General features: G+C 36.5%; 1 protein-coding gene across 8 annotated transcripts in view; it reads left to right on the forward strand.

The window, feature by feature from the left end:
* RNF111 (ring finger protein 111) overlaps positions 1–13,245 on the forward strand; it is a 51,924-nt gene that overhangs the window by 26,470 nt on the left and 12,209 nt on the right. For 6 of the 8 annotated variants that reach the window (XM_038184946.2, XM_038184947.2, XM_027467105.3 and 3 more), the window contains 8 exons: positions 722–848; positions 3,645–3,808; positions 5,999–6,196; positions 7,114–7,433; positions 8,282–8,537; positions 9,280–9,631; positions 12,124–12,249; positions 13,001–13,127. In XM_038184946.2, the coding sequence (XP_038040874.2) occupies positions 722–848; positions 3,645–3,808; positions 5,999–6,196; positions 7,114–7,433; positions 8,282–8,537; positions 9,280–9,631; positions 12,124–12,249; positions 13,001–13,127 (1,670 nt within the window). The remainder of the gene's footprint in view (positions 1–721; positions 849–3,644; positions 3,809–5,998; positions 6,197–7,113; positions 7,434–8,281; positions 8,538–9,279; positions 9,632–12,123; positions 12,250–13,000; positions 13,128–13,245) is intronic. The other 2 variants (XM_038184943.2, XM_038184945.2) reach the window with 1 other exon arrangement.

Genomic DNA, 13,245 nt, shown 5'->3' on the forward strand with positions numbered 1-13,245 from the left:
AGCTACAGAGAAGGGTTCCCATATGTATGGGTATTAGACTGGAACTTTAACCACTCTTCCTAAAGCAGGAACTATTTCCTGTCAAATCTTGTCTCTGAGTTGATTTTGTGAGGTATTTGGTTGTTTGTTTTTACTGCTGATAGTTCCATTTTTAACTTTGCCAGTCTATTATATGATTGTGAATGCCAATGAAAGTGTAGACTTAAAGATGTTATAAGCATCAATGCATTTGTGGTCTTCAATTTGTTTTGGAAATGAATAACATTTCTTAGTTGGTACATCGCTTTTCCTGTTGCTGTTGTCTAGCCTTAAGGTTAGATTTGAATACGTATGAGCGTACGAAAAAAATAAAGCTATTAAATAATAATAAACCACTCCTGCTTTGCTAGTTTCAAAGCTTTTGGTTTTATATTAAATGACTGAATTTCATTGGTGTTACAGCTGATAAAATTAGCCAGAATCACTGCCAATACATAGTAGAATGTAAATTTGCACATCTGTAGCTTCCCCCCTCCTCTTTGTCATCTTCCTTTTACTCATAAATACTTAAAGCAGAATTGCTACCTCTCATAATTAGGTCACGTATTTGACAGTTGCACCTAAAGTTTTGACATAAGCTATGAAATGCACCTACATTTTAAGTCAAGGGGGAAAAAAGTCTCATAAATGACAGCTTTTAAAATTAAGTATGCAAACTTTCTTCTTCCTCTTTCCTCATTAGGAAGTATTGATGAAGATGTTGTGGTGATTGAAGCATCCTCCACTCCCCAGGTCACTGCTAATGAAGAAATAAACGTTACCTCAACAGATAGTGAAGTGGAGATTGTCACAGTTGGTGAGAGCTACAGGTGAGTAAGACTGGTGTCTCTTTGTATTAGTAAAATTTTGCTTGACTCAGTGTTTGTCACAAGGGTCTGTATCATTAAAAACCCATAAGGTAATGTTACAGAAATTCTATACTACCAGGCCTAGTATGCATTTATGATTCCAAAAGAGAAAAAGTCAAACCCTACAGCTTTGCTAAAGCTTGAAAATACAACTGATGGATTCGGTGAGGTGGTTGCGGATAGTGTGTCTGAGAGGGAGAAATTCAGGGAAGCAAAGCTGTGTAGCGTGATCCTAGAGAGAACAACCTTGCTCTGAAAGCATCTTTCTGTGAAGCCGCTGCCTAATAATGCTTTCCTGTTCTTCTGTGCCCCTATGGAAATTTTGTTCCATATTTGTCAGGTTCTCTAAAATCTAGTAGAGAGGAGTTCCTTGAAGTGGAAGACTTGAAATTGTCATGTGCATGGGACTGTTGGAGATGCCTACCAATTAAATACACTTGTTTGTGAACATGAGGACAAAACTGTGGAATATGAAGAATGGCCATCAATTTTTTATAAAATGACAAAGGAAAAATAGACAGTAAAATATACAAACATCCTGTGTGTTTCTCAGCAGATTGTGCTTTCATTAATGTAATTTTAAAGTTAAAAAACAGATGGATTTTCCTACAGACATCACTTCATTGGAATAAATGGCATATCCTAGCAAAACTCATTTCATGGTTTAGTCAGGTGTGTGCATAATGAGGGGGGATTTCATGAGTGCTTCAAACAAGCTCCTTGATATTTTTTTAAAACTGACACACACAAGATGTCATACTTATAAATCTGGGTTGCATATTTTGTAGCAGAGAAAACAGGGAGAGATGAAAGAAATCAAAATTTTAAAAAATGATTTATTCAACAACGTGTTTCTTTATAATTCTTCATATTTAAAGATGTAGAATATTCTTTTTCGTAAGAAAGCAAAAGCTGCAGAATCAACAGATGCTTTCTCTTGAGATGGTTAGAAATATGTTTCCAGAAATAGTTAATTTATCCATATGAATGTGTTGTTGAGAAGAACAATTGTAAAACTTATGAGAAATATTCTTGTGAAGAGTTCAGCTAGAGCTGGATCAAGTTTGTTTTAGCCACTTAAAACTTCACGTGAAGCTTTAGGGGGGGTTAAAAAGGAGGCTATATGATGATAGCGCTTACAGAACGTCAGTTGAAACCTGATTAAAGATGCATAAAATGCTTTTTAAAATTTAGCTTTCCTCTTCTCACCATCAATAGGAAATGTTTGCTGTAGTAGCCATAAAAAAATTACATACAAAAAAATTATTACTTTTCTACCTTACTTTCTGCAGTGGTACTGCCAAGATAACAGCAGCAACACCCCTCATTTATATTGATGTCAGTGGTGTTCTCCTCTTCATTGAGGAAGAGACTGAACCAAAGGTTTTTTCTGGTGTATTTAAATTTTGATCCATTCAATTTGTTAGACTTTCTAACATGCAGACTTCTTAAATTAATTTTGTTATGAAATTCATAACGGGGTGGGCAAATAGACTTCTTTTTTTGCTGTTGAGCCCTTTATGTACTTTCCCTCAACTGTTCAGAAGAGATTTTACTCCAAAAATTTCATGAGAAGATAATAAATAATTTTGTTTTGTATTGGAAAATGTCATGATTCTTTGCGATTAAAAAATACAGTACAAAAACAATTCCAGGAAGATTGCTATGGCAAGGAAGAGTCTTAAATTCCAATTCCAATCTTGATACCAAAACGTCAGGAAGTGTCCCTTCCACACTAGTCTTCAGTACTTTGAATGTTAATTACTGTGCAGATTTTCCTGTGGTTCAGGAATGTTAGTTTTGTCAAAGAACAATTTAAGGAACAAAGGCAGCTATTGAAAGACTTAATGGTAGTTCAGGATAAAAATGTAAATGCTGTAAGCAAACTGAACATCATGAAAACTATCTACCAATCTCAGAATACTGTTCAGAGCAAGATAAATGGTTTCCTTTATTGTCATGTAACTTGTGTATAGACTTCTACCTGCTTTAAATGGTAAAAATGTATTTTTGGTAGAAGTAAAAAAAAAAAAAAAAGTGGCAAAAATTAAAATACTATTTCCGATGCTCTGTAGCATTAAGTAGAATGGATGCTGTTATATTACAGAAACAAACCTGTTTCCTTAGGTATGGTACAGGCTTATGATTTCCTTTCCTCAGCTACATTTCACTTAAGCTTCATAACGCATAATACAAAGCTGTGTTTATTTCTAAATGGGAGTGAGGGAAATGTTTAAGAGAATGTCCAAAGCAATCTCTGAACTTCAACGTTAAAGAATTGAAATCATCCTCTGAAAACATGTCATCGCAAATTAACACTCAAAACTTAATATTTACTAATTTTTACAATCTTAATGCTTCTTTCATCATTGATAGATCTGTTTCAGACTGCGTAGGAATGGCGTAGGACTCAGAGACTCATGTTCTACAAGAAAATAAAAACATACAATTGATGTGATCGCTGCTTGACTGATACAGTTTCAGTGATTTTTTTAAAATAAATTACTGGTGTTTATTTCACAGAAACAAATATTAAAGATGTCTAATTTCTACCTGTTAGATAGGTGCTGTTATGTTGTCTGTTACAGGCTGCAGTAACACTTAAATGCCTTGCTGCTCCGTATTCACTAGATGTGTATTTCAGCATAACAAAACTCTGTATTGAAAAATAAAACAGCAGCCTCCCAAACAGTGAGGTTGAAGGAAAAACAAAAAGGCAAGATTTAGGTCAGTAGTTAAGCTAATACCTTTTTTAAGGTCTCGTTCAACACTCGGACACTCAAGATCACACTGGGGACAAAGCTCTAGTTCTCATGCTGCACGGCCTCAAGAGCAGCGGAACCGCAGCAGGATTTCCACAGTCATACAGCCCCTCAGACAGAACGCAGCAGAAGTCGTGGACCTCACGGTGGATGAGGATGGTAAGTCATACTGCTCTGAGAAGTTCCTTCCTTTAAGGTGAGCCGCATTAATTGTATTAATTACATACTGTTTTGTGAAAAAGTCTGGTAGTATGTCAGAAAGTCTTCTTGCAACTTTATTTTTAAAATTAAAAGTTCAGATATTTCAGTGGATCCTCCATGTCTAACTTTCTTTAAAAAGCTGACTTGAGTGTGAGTCTGAAAGGTGAGTCACCAGGCAGGAATTACAGACCAAGTTGGAACCACTGCTCTAAACCTGTGTGTTTATTTCAGTACAACGTTAGGAAAGGAAAATCTCATGGTAGTGCTTTGGAGTTATGACTCTTCTTTGGAGTACAAATGAATTAAAAATATATATATATTAGTAAAGCATGCTCTGTTTCTGAAACTGTGACCTTTCATTGCCTCTTCATGTTAAAACGTACTGGCACTTAAATGTATTCCTGCTGAAAATCATAAGAAAGATTTCCAATTATTATTGTTAGATGTTGCCAGAGGAAAGTCTTAAACTCATATGTGTTTTTGTTGGTGTTGCTGGTAGTCACTCTGAAGATTTTTTTGGGTACACCCTGCTGTTAATGTTTAACAGAAGTTTTGCACTATTATAGTTCCATCTCTGTATGAAAGTTAGCATATTATTCTTTAAGATGCCGTGATTTTGGGGGTGATTTGGATGGTTTGGAATTTTTTGTTTCGTTGATGGTTCTAAAGGAAGAAGATAGGTTGATTTACAGCTTTTTTTGCTTTATAGTTTTACTATGAAATATCCCAACAGCTCTATCATTGGAAAGGAAATAGCATTTATTGATGTAACTTACACTTACATGTGTCACATACAAACTATTGTGAAAATAGACACACTCTGAATTGAAACTGTTACAAGGCAACAATGTACTTATTCCTAACTTTATGGATGTCTTCAAAGATACCAGTATTAAAACTTGGCTACTTATGTGAGTGTAAAAGGGTTATCTTCCCACTTACCTTTGTGAATTAACACCTGAGAAGTGTGTTTAAAAATATTTTTTTCTTAGCTAGCATTTTGAGATTGACCAAGCCTACTGGCTTTTATTTGTTATGTTTTTTTTGGGGGGTGGAGGGAGGCGAAGAGGGAACAGAACTGCTTGCATTATTGGTAACAAATCAAAATGGTAATAGGCTTGTGGGTTGCTTGAGGCTAATAGAATAAGTTGCATGACTGCAGGATTGCTTTTAGAATGCATTAGCATCCAGTCTCATGTACTATGTATTCACACCAGTCTTAGGCTCTGTGTGTCCTGTTTCACGGATGGCTTTTTGCCTGAATTTAAATGTACTTCCCAAAAATATTTGCTTTAATTAAAATCAGAACGCCACATTTAAATTTAAAGGGATTTAAGCATAGATATCAAGTAATGTTTTTTAATGTGATCAGCTGGAAGACTGCAGAAAGGGAGATGCACTTATTCCCTTCTGTGTTGAGTTGCTGATATACGTATTAGATTAGGAGAGAAATCTTGAAAACGAGTCATATTTTACTTCGAGACTTTGTGTAAGAAGTATTTGAAGTATCTTAATGCTTTTTTATTATACCCATGCAGACATTTTTTTTTACTAAAAAAAGCTGATCTGTTTCTGATCTTACCTTTTATGGTATCTTTTATTCCTAGGCATGTCATTGCCTTGTCAGTAGTTAGAAATTTTAAACGTAGTCAAAGGCAGACTTTTTAAAACTGAATTTGAACTATGCCACCATTTATTTATCCTTTTAAAACTTTACCTGTTCACAGTTGTGTAGTAGAGAATAAAATCTATGAAGTGTGGTAAATTTTCTGTGGGTCCAATGAAATATATATGTATATATATTCTTAATAATCTGCAAAATGAACTTGAAGTCTCAAATACTGATTAATTAATCTGATTCTAGTCTCAACGTCTACTGAGACTAGAAACCAAGTTTATCTCACAGTGGTCTTTAAAAATGTACATCTAGAATAGCTGAAGCTTGTGAAGTAAAGTAGCTCATCTAGTTTAGATGTTATTGTGATGTTCTTAGTTATCTAAAAAATTTTCTTGTGCTTTGTAGGCATTAAAAGATGGTAAGGGTAATACTTAATCTTAGAATACTTTGCCTTTGAATTTATAGAAAACTTCCGCAAATACGTTAGCAAGTGTTTTCAGAACATGGAAACTCTTTTCTTCCCCTGCTAGAGCCGACAGTTGTGCCAACCACATCAGCCCGGGTGGAGCCCCAGGTTGTGAGTTCTGGTTCCAGTAACAGTTCTAGTACGTCTACCTCAGAGCAGGCCTCTGATGCAGCTCCAAACGTCTCTACCAGCCAGCCCTCTGCAGCACCAGAGACGACTTCTAGTCTTCCGAATAGCAGCACTGCTGGTTCTTCAGCTGGAGGTACAGAATACGAGAGCTTTCTAAACTGTTATATTGCCTGCCAGTACAAAGGAGATAGAGGAGGTTAATCAGCTTTCTCTAGCTTAAGTAGCTTATGATCTTTTAGGACTGAAGATAGCAATAATAAGTTGAGATTGGTTAGATTGACTGTGTAAAGTTGAGAGGAAAGGAATCTGAAAACAGCAATCACTTTTGTCCCAAAGATGATGCAGGTGGTGCAGGAGCATTCTGTGCTCGCTTATTGGGAAGGTTCAATTATATCTGATCAGTAACCATGCACTTAATTTCTGAGGAGGCAGAATATAGTTCACTGGGAGTGGAGTCCTCCATGGCAGTGTTGTAGGGTTTTTTATGTGTGTGGTATAAGGAAGTGAAAGATGTCAACCTGTAGATTGCTTCACTGGAAGCATGTCTATACAGATCTATATAGATACAGACCTATAAGAGAGCTGTAAGTATGGGTAGCACTTGCAACATGTCTGAGATATGGATGCTCTTTCACTTTCTGCAAGTCAGGAGATGTACAAAAAAAAAACCTGAGCTGACCACACTGACAAAGGAATTTGAGGATACTGGATCAAAATAGGTCTGTACATATTAGCCACAGGGACAGTCTTTTCTCCTTCCCTGTTGATAATGTGTATTAAACTACTGGAATAATAAAGCAAGTTTCAGTTCATTTCCTCTAGTGGTTTTCATTTGTACATTCACCGAAACTGTTCATTTTTGCTTCATTTGGCAGGCATGGCTAAATCCTCATTTTTTTATCCAGTTTGTTTTGTTGTAGTCTAGATCTGTTTTCTGATCAGTTAATTATTTAATCATGAAGTACTGTTTTTTAAATTTCAGACTCTGCTTTATGGTGTTTGTCTTTACTAATTTCTTATACTTTAATGTTAACTTCTTTTAATTTAAAGATGATACAAGAAGAACTGCATCTAATACGACACTGGAAACTGGCCCTCCGGCCATGCCACGGTTACCATCTTGCTGCCCTCAGCATTCTCCGTGTGGAGGATCTTCACAGAATCATCATGCACTGGGGCATCCGCATACAAGCTGCTTTCAGCAGCATGGCCACCACTTTCAACACCACCACCACCATCACCACAACCCTCACCCAGCTGTTCCGCTGTCTCCTTCATTCAGTGACTCCAGCTGCCCTGTTGAAAGGCCTCCTCCAGTGCCTGCCCCTTGTGGAGCAAGCAGCAGTTCTGGCACCAGTTACCATGAGCAGGCACGTTTAATTTTTGTAACTATTCCTTTGTGATTTCAAGTTGTGTTATAGGTATGGAAGAATAGAATAGGATGCTGAATTGTAGATTATTTTCATGTTCTGTAGCAGACATGATAAAAAGGAACTAAACAGAAAATTTGAGTTAGTTTGCATTTTTGTGTCCACATATTATAAGAGAAGTCATAACCTGACAAATAACCATTGACAGCTGACATTATTTTGATGACTATAAGGCTTATTTTATTTTGCTATTTAGTCAAAACAAACATAAATACCTTGGAATACACTTTGCAGATCATAGTTTTGTGCATAAGTGAGCTGCTTTAAGGGAAGAAAATCAGTCTAATGTTCAGTTTATAAAAAGAAAAGTTGCTTTTCTAAAGTCATTGCTTTTAAGACTTCCAAAGTAACTAAAAATCAGATCTAAAACAATACTGTTAAAAATCTAAGAACATTACTGATAGTTCTACATGTTGTAAATTAAGTTAGCACAATCTGGTATATGTTTTAAGTGTAATACAGTAGACACAACTGAAAACACTAAAGTTTGTTGTTTGCCTGCAAATAATTCAAGGTGTGCAGCTCCCACATACTTGATTTATCCATCATAGCCTTGTTGTGTGTTTATATGTTACTGGTATAATTAATTCAGTCTCTTTTGTAAGATTCAAGAATTTGGGAATAAGAAACCTTAATCATATCTTAGGAATGTTCCAGAACCAAGTCTTAAAACTTAAAAACCTGGATCCCAGATAGTATTTATTCTTTTTTAGCATATTATGTTTGAGGGTGACTTTGTTTTCAATGTTTGAAGAATTGCTTGAAAAAGAGGTGGTTTGTTTATGCAGCAGGCGTTGCCAGTAGACTTAAGCAGCAATGGCATAAGAAGTCATGGAAGTGGTGCTTTTCATGGAACGTCTGCTTTTGACCCCTGCTGTCCTGGTTCTTCATCTCGAACTGCGATTTATGGGCATCAGGCTGGTGCTGGCCCAAGCCAATCAATAACGATAGATGGGTATGGATCAAGTATGGTTGCACAGCCCCAGCCCCAACCTCCTCCTCAGGCATCGCTTTCTTCCTGCCGGCATTATATGCATTCTCCCTGTAAGTACTGATAAGTTCTGGATATCTGTGTGTTGGGATGGATGACAAAACAAACAAGAAAACAGCTTCCCTGACAACATATGAAAACTTTGACTGTCTGCTTACTTTGATTGTAAAAATGGCCTAGAAAAATGCACGCTAAGAAATGTATTTAAATGGTTAAGTTTATGTAGAGGAATTACACGTAACCAAGGGGAAGTTAAAATATTTTCTTTTGGAATAAGTCATTTTTGAGTGGCAGCTCTTAATATTCAAACTTCAAAAAAAAGTATTTACTACGAAAATATTTTTATCCTTTGTTCTTTAGTAACATCTTTTCATTTTTTTCCTTATATCTTCCCCTCCCATATATCTCCAATGAGTTCTGCTTTAGCAGGCTCCGAATCAACTAACTTGTTTGATGTGTTATGTCTACAAAATAGCGGACTTGAGGGGAAAAAGAGTATTTAAAAATAACAAATGAAGTAAAACTTCTTATTGTGTATATCCTTTTCAACATGCATCACAGATGTCTACTTTTTACCAACCTAAGAAAGAAGAGTAGTGGCTGCAGGAAGTGTGGGCTTGTAGGATGTATAACTGTAATCACCTGAGAAGCTGAATATACACAAATTCCCATGTTGCCACTGTTTTAAATTGGTATAACAACATCGAAGCACCTGTGTGAAGATACTAGTGTTTTTTATAAATTTCATCCAGAAACTACTATGGACAAGATCAAAAGTCTCTGTTTTCATTGCAGATGCTTCTTTGACCAGACCTCTTCACCATCAAGCTTCTGCATGTCCCCACTCTCATGGAAATCCTCCTCCGCAGCCACAACCTCCACCTCAAGTAGATTATGTTATTCCTCATCCAGTGCATCCCTTCCATCCTTCAATCTCCTCCCACGCATCTTCTCATCCTGTTCCACCTCCGCCACCAACTCATCCTTTAGCCAATGCAGCTGCTCCGATTCCACAGCATCTTCCGGCAGCACATCAGCCTATCTCCCATCACATCCCTGCAACGGCACCTCCAGCACAGAGGCTACATCCTCATGAAGTGATCCAGAGGATGGAGGTCCAGAGAAGAAGAATGATGCAACACCCAACGTATGTCACAAATGTACTCAGAACATTATCTAAACATATAATTCGTTTCCCTCAGGTTTGTAAAATGTTGCATGTGGATCTCAAATAGTAATTGCATGGTTAGGAACTGTTAGCATTAAACCATGGTAGGAGGTGTCTTTACGTACCATCGCAGTTGAGTGAGCATTTAGACTGAACCTGTTCTTGTCACTACATTCATTGTTGCGTCCAGGTGAGGCAAGAAGTACAGTGAATGGGTTATGGAACAGAAGTGAAGCTTTGTTTCTCTTGCCCATTAATTATCCTTCAGATAATAGGCAGGAATTCCTTTTCAAGCTGGACAGCCTAAAAAGTACATCATAAACTCCTTCCATATGTTTCTTAAAAATGTCTTTTGCATTGCTGATATTATTAAGATCCTTCTTGTGTAACTAATGCTTTAAGATAAGATGGACTTCTCGTAAGAGATGGCTTACCAGGTTTAATGAAGATTTAGTCTTAGATAAATGCCTAGCTTTACTACACCTTGGTCTTCAGAAAAGAAGAAACACTGAATAATGCCTATCAGAAGGTGATGGTTGTTGAGGTGTAGCTTTCTTGATACTGTTTAAGGGATACTGCTGTTGCTAAACTAGACACTAGTATCAACAGAAATCAGGTCAGTACTGGCTTGGAATTCAATCAAGGCATAACTGAAGCTATTTTGTTTTGGAGATAATGCTTTTAGATATTCAAGAGCATTTCAAGCAAGAACTCTCTAGTTGTTTCTCCTAAGATTTTTATATGAATTCTACCAGTACCTAATATAAAACAGGTTTAGATGTTAATGCTGAAACAAAAATTTGCTTTAACCACAACTTCTTAAGCAGTTTTCAGATACTTTAACAAAACCACAAAAGAACCCTATAGGTACTAACTCTGCTGACAGTGATACATGATAGATCTGTGATTTTCTGTAGGGAAGTCATATGTTTCTCTTCTTTCTCAGTCATGACAATTTTGAACCTGGACCTGTTCTTTATCTGTTATGCAAATGGTATGACCTCAACACCCTGACTTCAGCATGCAAGGGTACTGGTTGTGTATACCTGTGATTATGGAGTAGTATACAAAAATCAATTTTGGAATGCTCAAGCCAGGTCAAGTGGGAGACTGAATTTCAAGGAAAACCAAAAGTGATAGCCATCTTACTTGTTCTAGAAGCTTCATGATAGCAGAATTCTGATTCCTTCAGTTCCTTGTTTCAACCTCTCAAGAGTTCTCAGGATGTTGTTTCATCCTTCATTTCTAGAAATAGCATATGGGATAGTCTTCCAGCTTGTATACCTTCTAGTGACACAGAACTCTTTCAAAATTGTAAGTAGAGAGTGGTTAGTATCCTTACTGTCATGTCTCAAACACTGGGTACAACTATAACTTTGGATCTTGGGATTGGCAACAAAATGTGCAGAAGGCAGCATTTGATGGTGCATTGCGTTCGTATACCATATAGTATTTATGTTTAAAATCTTTTTAAAAATATGTTGTTCCAGATTTTTCCCATAGTTAATGAACTGAACAGAGGTGAGACTAGGAATAGGTTCTGCTGTGATAATTGTATCCGTGTTGGTATGTACCACTGCAGGAAACTAACACATGTAACATAATTTATACAAGCTCAACAGATTTCTCTGAAGAAGCATCAATTTGCATTGGTTAGAATAGTATGCTTTAAGTAACCTCTTATTTTTTTTAGATGTACGTAGATTACAAAATGTAATCTGCTCTGTCTGGAATTTTAAGGTGGGACTGAATGTGAAGGGAGTTTCCTACTCTTAGTAAAATCCAAGTCTCTAGGCTGAATAATAATAATAAAATAATTCTGCTTTGAATGCAATGGAAATAAAAACACTAATCAATTTTTTTTGTGGTAAGTGGAAGATGGTAAAGTAGCAAAAATCAGCCAGCAGGTTTTTTGCAAAGATTTTGTCCAAAACTGTAGTTGTTCTGTACCAGCTGGAATGGAAGAAACTGTTCTCTTATTACTTGAGCTATGATGCAAACGTGTTTCAAGGCAAATTACCTCTGATTAGTGTGTTTATTTTCCCCTAATAATTTCTGGTGGTATAATTTCACTAGAAATAAACTAAGAATCATTCACGGCAGTGCTACAGACTACATCCTTAATTGTGACATGACCATTATGTGCACTTCCATTGCTCTCCTGTTCTGCAGTTTGAGATTAGGATTAAACACTGTCAGTCCCTTGATTGTATCTGTCAGGTGAAGACCAGATCACGGTAGCTGACAGTGTTTGCAGCGTATCTCAGTATATTGCTATAAAGATAACTATTTGGTCAGTTTTGTGTTTGAGTATGAAATTCTAGCTTTAGACATAAGTTGAAATTAAAACAGTGTGGGGATTTTTTTTTTCATTTTAAATTGTTCCAGTAATTCAGGCTGTAACATTGATGAATTTTACTTTCTCTACCCTAATAAATGTGTGGAATTAACTGCTGCTGTTTTGTTTTTAGGCGTGCTCATGAGAGGCCTCCTCCGCATCCTCACAGAATGCACCCAAATTACGGTCATGGGCATCACATTCACGTGCCTCAGACAATGTCTTCCCATCCTCGACAAGCTCCAGAGAGGTCTGCCTGGTAAGTAATCAGATAACTGTTTTAGTTCTTTGAGACTCAGTGCAAAGGACCATAGCTTATAATGCAGGTTGTTTTTAAAATAATAATAATAATTCCTGTGTGCACCTGTAATTTAAAATTGGTATATCTTGATTTGGCTTTGAAATGTTGCTTTTAGCACTCCATATATTAAGCATATTTCTAGTTTTTTGTCCATTGCTTTTTGAAAGGAGTTGAGGATCACTGACAGTAGGTTGTTATTTCAAGAACTGACTTTTTAAAATAGGCAAGTAAAACATTGCTGAAGCCAATTCTTGTATTTTTTGTTTATAAAATAAGCTTGTAAATCAAATCCAGACTTTATCTACCTTATCATTATCTCGTATTATGTATTAGCTTACTTGAAATTGCATCAGACCACTTGTGAAGATTAGGTTTAAGTTCTGTTATGTATTTAATATCTGGAAAAAATTACTTCTGAGCCATCAGAGAAGAGGTTCCTGGGTTATGGCTTCTGTTCCCATAGTGCGTGAACTAGTCAACATGATAAATATGTAGTTGTCTCTACTGATTTAATGTACTGGATCTTCATGGCTTACTTAAAAGCTGCTTTTAGTTATGGTAGGATTAAGAAGATTTTCAGCGAAGTTTACATACATTTAAAAAAGTGTTAAGATAGTGTTGCTGTGGTTTATGCTGTCCGAAGCAGTGGAAATGTATCTAGGAGGCAAGATGTACCGCTACTGTAATGCTGCTTTCATTCATGTGACAGGGAACTGGGAATTGAAGCTGGTGTGACTGCAGCTACTTACCCTCCAGGGCCCTTGCATCCTCACTTGGCCCACTACCACGCACCTCCTCGACTTCATCACTTGCAAATAGGGGCTCTTCCCCTAATGGTAAGGAGATGGCTTGTGAAAAATCACAGTAATTGGTCATTGTAATTATTTTCTTTGTTAAGAAAATTATTTGGGGATTAATGTATTTGATTAGGCACGTATACCTTGGTGTGAAAGG

Source organism: Anas platyrhynchos, chromosome 11 (genome assembly GCF_047663525.1).
Source record: "Anas platyrhynchos isolate ZD024472 breed Pekin duck chromosome 11, IASCAAS_PekinDuck_T2T, whole genome shotgun sequence".
Lineage (NCBI taxonomy): Eukaryota > Metazoa > Chordata > Aves > Anseriformes > Anatidae > Anas > Anas platyrhynchos.